Raw genomic sequence first — 8,343 nt, 5'->3', positions numbered from 1 at the left:
ACTGACCTTGCGTATTAGTTTGTTCAGTCTGTTGGTGTTCACTGTTCTCAGCCTGCTGTCCCAACACGCAACAGCATAGAAGACAGTACTGGCTAGACTCGTCGAACATTCTGTGCATAATCCTGCAGATGATGAAAGACCTCAGCAGTCTCAGAAAATGGAGGTGGCTCGGGCCCTTCCTGTATAGGGCGTCAGTGTTCTTCCGGCTTATTGTTAGTGTGAACCCCCAGATACTTCCTCAGCGATGTCCACACTGACCCCCTGGATGGAACTGGGGTCACTGGCACCTTGGTTCTCTCAGGTGCTCATCTTTGTCACATTGAATTGTAGGTTGTTCTGCTCACACCATGTGACATTTGTCCGTCATATAGCCTTTTTCTGTTTTTTAATGCACTGTATGTGATGCTTCAGGTTGCCTTTTAACATCAGACCAGGGATGAAAACTAGCCTCTTGGCTAATTCTGACTCACTTATCATTTATTATAACTACACTTTATCATTTATTAATGTGCATTGTCCCTGACAAACCAATAAAATAAAAAATGTTTTGATGAGTCATATTTATTCGGTATGTCAATGTTTAAACGATATCCAATATCCTGTAAATGTTTTTCACCACAGCAAAAGGAGAAAGAAAGACACTGTCAATGTCTGCTCTGACAACACAGTTAATATTTATAGGTTAATATTAAACCGTATCTGCATCTCTTAAACCCCATGACAAACCTTTATAGATAACATAATATACCGGAGACCGATTGTGATTAAAAACAGTTGAGTTGTTAATAGATTCAAAGTTCACAGAACTGCTTGTGTGACAAATATCTGTGGGTGCAGCCCATCAGATACTTGCGTGACTTGTGAAACTGGCACAACTAGAGTCTAGTGTCAGTGAACTAATATGTGGCGATAATGAAAGAGATATAGACAAAATGGAAAAATGTATTAATGATACATCGTTTATTCCTGTGGTGTAAAATGGACAAAGTAAAATAGTGTTAATCAGAATTTATGAAGGCGTACAGTAGCAACGTTAATGACTATGTCATAATACAAACCAGAGCTGCAACTTATATAAGTACATGCACATCTCTGTGAGTCCCCTTGTTCTCACACTGGTTAATTCTGATTTATAAAATGTCCATATTCTGTATTATACAAAAGAATATGTTTTGATTTAAGATCCGATATCTAATAACTGCTTGACTAATTTAACTGAAATTAGTTTACAATGTTCGCAAAAATGTTGCGCTCTCCAAAGCTCATTGATGCTTGTGTTTGGTTAGGTGGACATCAGCGAAGCACAGCCAACATCTTAAAGGCCTTGGGGGAATAGGTGAAGCCCGTCACAACCTCCATGCTGGGCATTTTTCCGGGAACAGGAGTGATGGTGAAACGTTGGAGGAGAGATGCAAAGAAAAGGAACAGCTCCATTCTGGCCAGGTACTCCCCTAGACACGCACGTTTACCTGAGGTGGAACAGCAGACACATTCATCTATGTTCATGGCTGTCTCATCGTGCGTCCTGATGCACACTGTTGTAAATTCTAATAGCTAAATGAGATCATTGCCGTTCACAGACAAAAAGAAACAGAGAGATTAAAAACCAACCTGCTGAAAACGGCAAGAAGGCTTCTCTTCGGACAAACTGACCCTCTGAATTCAAGAAATGCTCAGGATTGAAGACATCTGGAGTCGCCCACTCATTCTTATCAAGCAGCACAGACGACAGGATCGTACTAATAGGTGTGCCCTGGAGTCGTGAGATATTTTTGATATCAGCTGTGTATACAATATGTGCAGACCTTCTTAACATTCTTTCACCTCACCTTGGGAATGAAGTATCCCGCCAGCGTGGTGTCTTTACTGGCCATTTTAGGGAACCCCGTGGGAAGAACATTCCCAAACCTTTGGATCTCATGGATGACAGCGTCAGTGTAGGGAAGGTTGGGTCTGTCTGCCATTGTGGGCTGTCGAGACTGTCCAATCACTCTGTCTATCTCCGCCTGGACTTTCTCTGAAAGGGGAATCAGATTAATCACTGCAACAGGCAGCATCATGTTCCATCTACCTGAAGCCGCCTATGTATAACCTTCACTCCTTTGATTTGCAACGTGACACTGACCCTGTATCTCTGGGTAGTTCATCATGAATACGAGGCCCCAGCGTAAAGTGGTGGCGACTGTTTCTGTGCCAGCCTCAATCAGGTCAAGGATGCAAACCAGCAGTGTTTCCATGTTGAAGCCAGCCTGAGGATCTTCTTTTTTCTAACATGACAGGAAACACGACATTATAATATACTGTAGACTACTTTATGCAGCACCTACAGACTACTATGTGCTGAGTTTGTTTTATTGTATCTGCCATGGCATTTGATGACGTAGCCAGTAAGGTATTTAAGATCTATCCAAATTTATGATTTAATGACACTGTAGCATAGTCTCACTCTCGCAGAGTGTTACCAACCATTACCACCAGTTTAAGCAACACATGCCAAAATAAATGGACAAATTATGTTGTAAATTGTCATAAGTTTCCTGTTTAACATAACTTTAGCATCTGTGGCTGAACCATAATGTGTTGTCATTTGCTGTTTAGTATCAGTTTATATTATCTTGACATAACTAGGTTATTGTATTTATTAAGAAATTGATAGAGCAGGATACTAAGAGGTACAACTAAATTGGAGAAGATGAAGAAATCACAAGAATTGGCATTTCATTTGCTTAGCTTTGGAGGTTGCCACTTGGTTTGAATCGTTTTTGAAACATCTGGTATAATTTATGTGACTGAGAAGCTTCACAGACTTAAGTACACACCTCAACAATGTTGGTCAGGTCCTTTTTAGAGATACCTTTAAGTGGATATCTTACATAACAAGATATTCACTTGATGCCTAATCTGGATAGCTCAATCCATATATTTGCATCATTGTGGCTTTTGTCCCTCATCACTTGAAGTTTTTTTAATGGCCAGTATTAACATTAACATGACCACTTATTTATCTTCATGTATTTGTGTGTGCCTGACTACTGTTTTAAGACAAACTTAAAAAAGTCGTGTACTCACCCTTCAACAGGATTTGTGAGATTTTGATAAATGTATATGTATGTTACCTTCTCCATCTCTGCCAAGTATACATCAATGTAATCACGGGGGTTGTCAGGGTTCCACTGCTCCTGATGCTTTTCTATTTCCTTTTGCAAAAAGTCCAAAATCTTGAAGTAGTTGGCGTGGACAGTCTGGTGAGGTCCAGGTAGGTAGTTCATCAAGCCAGGGAAGACGTCATACAGCTGTTGACGGCAAGCTCTCAGGTGAGAAATAGACCAAATAGACCAGTTGTTTATTTTGTTCACAGCATGATAGTTTAGGCAAGAATTACCTGAGTCTGAGCTGAGCCAGCAAGCACAACGGCTTCATTGTCCAATTCCAGGACGTTGCGAAAGCTTTGATCACTGTATTCAAAGCGATGACCGAAGACCACAGAGGAGATAATGTTACTCACTGCAGTGGTTATAGTGTATTGGGGGTTGAATGGTCTACCTGTAAATATGTTGAATTGAGTTGAAGATAAATTATGCTATACAAAACAGTGCACAAAAAGAACTGTGGTCATAAGAATTAATTTAATCTACTAATTGTACCTTGTTCCTCTTTGAAGGCTTCACAAAGGAAGCTGCTCTCCACTTGAATATATTTTTCCAGTGACTTCTGGCCCTCTCCAAAATAACGCAAATGTGTGTTGGCAAACTTCCTCTGTTTCTTCCACAGGTAACCACTGCTCAGAGCGATACCTGTGAGAATGTTGCACAAATATTGATGTGTGTGGTCTAAGGATGATGCACTGGCAAAACAAAAAACAAGTATCCTCCCTCCATGATCTCTCAAGAGCTCGATACTGTAAAAATGACATTTGTGGTAGCATAAATTCATGTTCTCATGCACTCATTCATCTACTCACCTAGGCCCTTAAAGATGCGATGGAAGAGAGGGACAACAGGACGATCGACAAAGCTGTCCAACTGGCTGACAAGAGCCTCTTTGACCATCTTGTATCCTGAAATAAACACTATCCTCTCACTGCCTCTCCTCAAGCTGAACACAGGTCCGTACTCCTGAGTGAGCTGCATTTAAAAAGAAGTTCCTTTTCAAGAGGGGACACATTTCAAGGAGACTTAATGTAAAAGTATTTGAACAGACAGAAAATGACCTAAACTCACTTATTAAAAGGTGATAACTCTGAAGCAGCTTAAATCTTTACTGACTATGATTATTTGCTAAAAAAAACAAACAAACAAAAAAAAACAAAAACAAAAAAAAAACAGACATGGTTTCACTGTGCATGTTACTCTGCGATGCTGACTTGTTTCGTTGTTTGCATCATGTTGAAGACTACTCTCTGTCAAGCAATTTGTCTCATGGCCCGATGGCAGGCTAGTCAATTCCAAATTCAGAAAAAAATATAAAATAAATAAATAAATAATAATAATAATAATAATAATAATAATAATAATAACACAATAACACAGCTGGACCTGAGGTAGTACAATATTACTTTCACTTATATCAAAAGAAAATAAATAGATAAAAACAAACAAACAAAAACAACAAACAGCAAAAATAAAATGAACAACAGCCTTCCTGCAGAGTGTCGCTGTTTTGGGAGTACCGTTGGTTATTCGTTAGTTGATGTGCATCAGCGTTGCCTGATGTACAATAATTATCGTATTTGTACGATAATATCACCCTCTGTACGATCAATAATTCCAAAAATACCATAATCTACGATCATTTGACCCCTTCAATACACGCTTATTAGCAAACACAAACAGTGCTGTTATTTTATTTAAAGATAAAACTGCATTAAAAGCTATATTAGATGGTGTGCGGCGATTTTATCCATACACAAAATGTCGCAGATTTTACATGGTCTGCCTTTAATAATTCTCATGGCGCTGATTTGGTTATGATGATTTTGCTGTGAAACGTGCATTTAACAAAGTAAAAATCTTTATTTATCTTTATTCTCTCAGCGCAATTTAAACACATAGATTTGGCCTCTGAACTTGATGGCAAAATAAATAAGTATTTGTCGGACCGCACAGGTTTAAATCAACGTTATTCATGGTCAGGTCTGTGTTTCAGAGTTGAAAAGAAACACTTAAGACTCTGTATCCGGGCTCTACTCTGCAGCCACACTGCAAAACAACGCGGAGTGTTGCATTCACAGTCTGAAACACTGTTGGAATATCTGAAATCTTGTGACACGAATTGTTCTGCGCAGTTCTCTGGGTGTAGGATGTGGCCGCTATTTAAATGGGCCTGCTCATTTTCACTTTTGGGAGTCGCATCCATGCGCATGCCCTAAAAGCAATACGGTTTCCCTCACCTTCTCCAATGTTTTGTAGTCGACTCCAGTGAAGATATTTCCTAGAAAAGGCAAAGCCCACGGTCCAGGAGGAAAGTTTCGCGGTCTCCAGTTTTTCACCACGTCAATTGCTAGTAACATTAAAAAAACAAACAGCAGCCAACCAGTGAAGTCCATGCGATCAACAAGTGCTTGAAAAATCATGATTAAAAAATCTTCTAACAAGCCCTACAGAGAACCACGGTTGGATCCTGCAGACAGGATGGTTGTGTCTTTGTGTTGTCTGGGTGAGGGGTGCAGGAAATCCAGCGGTGTTACATAACACAAGTGAAAAACAAGGACGTGAACTCTTACAGCTGGCTGTGAACCACGAGCTGTTTAAAGTTCGTGCTGTAGACTAAGCATGTTTATTGCATTTAAGAGCATAAATTAAGCTTAAATTTAAATTAACCAGTTTGCCAGAGACCCAACAATCAACAATACAGTTGGAAAAAAATAAATAATAAAAGACAAATCGCAGGAATAAAAGTGAGAGCAGTCATGATGTAATCCGTTCATGTGTGGATATCATTCATTCAAGGATGAATGCAGAAATACCATTTAGAAACATAAAAATCTGAAAACAAGCACACAAAGGAACTTCATCGTCCTGTGTACTTTTACACACACAGAAAATATTTCCTCTGCATTTAACGGATCCATTTCATATAGATGCACACAAGGAAGTGAGTTATGATGCCATGTGGGCTGGCAACAATTACAACAGGACGAGAAACCTCACAGAAGTCTATGGCAAAGGTAGATGAGGAGGGCCTAGAAATCGCTGTTTGCAGACACGGAATCGACTGCAAGGCTTAAATCACTACCATGGTGAAATATATGCCTACCCATTGTTCCTGCAGAAGGAGCCGGCTGAAGCTGCATGCATAACGTCCTTTTGTATGGACCACTCTTGCCAAGTTACAACTGAAGTTTTCACTGGTATTTACACTGTATATAGCTGTAGAAAGTTGTTATGGCTCACGTGGTATCACCTCCAGCAGATATATGGTATATTACATTAGATAGATAGATAGATAGATAGATAGATAGATAGATAGATAGATAGATAGATAGATAGATAGATAGATAGATAGATAGATATGCTTTATTCATCCCAAACTAGGAAATTTCACAGCATATTAGCATTAGCATTAATTCTGCTTCCACTTCCCCGACTAAGTGGTTTTCTCAGTACAGATATTAGCCATATTTGGAGAAGATGCCTGAGAAGTTGCCTGAGCTCCAACCACTAATATTAATGTCATCTTCTCAGTATCTTGACTGTACTCAAAACAACCATGAGTGTTGCATTCACAGTCTGAAACACTGTTGGAATTTCTGAAATCTTGTGATACGAATTATTCTGCGCAGTTCTCTGGGTGTCGCATGTGGCCAGCAGGCCACTATTTCAATGGACCTGAACTCTTACAGCTGGCTGTAAACCATAAGTTGTTTTAAGTTCGTACTGTAGACTAAGCATTTTTATTGCATTTAAGAACAGAAATTAAACTTAAATTAACCAATTTGTCAGAGACAAATGACACAGGAGAGAGGTATTATTATTTTCTGATTTTTACTTTGTAATAGCAATGGACTGTACATACATTTTTTTTTTAAATTTCTGTTTATATAATATATTGTGGCAGCTTCCTCCATGTTTTATTCTTCAGTTCTATTTGTTTATTTATTTCTGTCTTCTTGGTTTGTTTTGCCTTGACTTATTCTTACAAGAATTATTTTCTTCTGCCTGACAAGGTAAATAAAGGCTTTTATTTTTTATATCAACAGAAACTGAGACCCTTTGACCAGTATCTGCTGTTCCTGATGTACCTGTCAGTGGGGTTTCCTCTCAGAGACCTTGCAGAGAGATTCAGCATCCACTGTACTACTGCAAGTTGGATCATCTCCACATGGACTAATTTCTTGTACTGCCTGCTGGGAAGTCAGCGCTTTTGGATTCCTCCACAGATCGTGAGAGCTCACCTTTCCTGATACACAGGTGATCCTTGACTGTACGGAGATATTCTGTCAGACGCCATCCTCTCTGATCCTTCAGAGTGAGGTTTTCTCTGCATACAAATCACGCACTACATTCAAGGCCATGATTGTTATGGCACTCCATAGTGCTGTCACCTTTGTGTCTGGCCTGTATGCAGGCTCTATGAGTTGTGTATCGGCCTGCCTCCATCGGATCAAAGACGACACCATCTGTAGAGGATCCGAGCCAGGGAGCATCTGAATGTATGACAAATCCTGATGGCCAGTAGTTGACATTTTTGAAGTACGTATATTCTTGAATAGCTACTGGCTCCAGTGCCAGCCCTCTCTTCATCAAAGATGTCTGAACCCCACCTTTGCGGATGCGTTCTGCAAGGTTCTCTGCAGAGCTGTGACCTCGAACATGGCACACCTCACGGGACCTGGATGAGATGAGTCTCATCTTCCTCAGGCTGTGCCACTCTTTAGATGTTGTTGGTGAGTGCACACAAAAGAACAAGTGGTTGGGTCCAGCCTGTAACCATCTAACAGCAGGGATGGTGGAGGGGGTGTGTCTGGATGGTGGAAGAACACCCTACTCACTGGCACTGGGTGCTGGTAAGAAATAGGGCTGCCTTCTTAAATGGGCCCAAAGCTGAATCAACAAGGGGAACATCAATACTGATGGACAGTGTGGTAATTAGCAGAGCAAGGTCTGGCAAGTGGGGGGTCCAATTTGAAACCCTCCTTGACAGTGAATATTACCTTACACCATCAGCAGCTGTGTACTGTCTTGACTTGGGTCTTGTTGAAATGAAGACCATATTACCCACTCTGCCTGGTTTCACATCCTATCAGTAAACGCACAAATAAACAAAACGTAAGGACAGAAGTTGGTCAGTCACCATAGCATACTATCACAAACTAAGTTCTTAATTACCTACCAGTCTTCCTGG

General features: G+C 40.2%; 1 protein-coding gene across 1 annotated transcript; it reads right to left on the bottom strand.

Annotated features, from left to right (window-relative positions):
* Nucleotides 1-943: 943 nt before the first annotated feature.
* On the bottom strand, nt 944-5,667 carry LOC125009306 (cytochrome P450 2J2-like). The gene is made up of 9 exons (XM_047587144.1): nt 5,390-5,667; nt 3,962-4,124; nt 3,645-3,794; nt 3,383-3,543; nt 3,117-3,293; nt 2,126-2,267; nt 1,830-2,017; nt 1,612-1,753; nt 944-1,469 (listed from the first exon to the last, which is right to left on the bottom strand). The coding sequence occupies exons 1-9, from the start codon at nt 5,570-5,572 to the stop codon at nt 1,294-1,296; spliced, it is 1,482 nt and encodes a 493-aa protein (XP_047443100.1). The 5' UTR covers nt 5,573-5,667; the 3' UTR covers nt 944-1,293.
* Between the last annotated feature and the right edge of the window lie 2,676 nt (nt 5,668-8,343).

Source organism: Mugil cephalus, chromosome 6 (assembly GCF_022458985.1).
Source record: "Mugil cephalus isolate CIBA_MC_2020 chromosome 6, CIBA_Mcephalus_1.1, whole genome shotgun sequence".
Taxonomy (NCBI): Eukaryota; Metazoa; Chordata; class Actinopteri; order Mugiliformes; family Mugilidae; genus Mugil; species Mugil cephalus.
The sequence above is the reverse complement of the archived record's forward strand: the minus strand, read 5'-3'. Positions and strand labels throughout refer to the sequence as shown.

Excerpts from the sequence above, each read along its gene's own strand:
- LOC125009306 (XM_047587144.1), bottom strand. The coding sequence starts at position 5,572 with ATGATTTTTCAAGCACTTGTTGATCGCATGGACTTCACTGGTTGGCTG. Across the intron at positions 3,544-3,644 it reads AGCCTTCAAAGAGGAACAAG|GTAGACCATTCAACCCCCAA; the intron begins GTACAATTAGTA and ends ACATATTTACAG. Across the intron at positions 2,268-3,116 it reads ACTTGGCAGAGATGGAGAAG|AAAAAAGAAGATCCTCAGGC; the intron begins GTAACATACATA and ends CTGTCATGTTAG.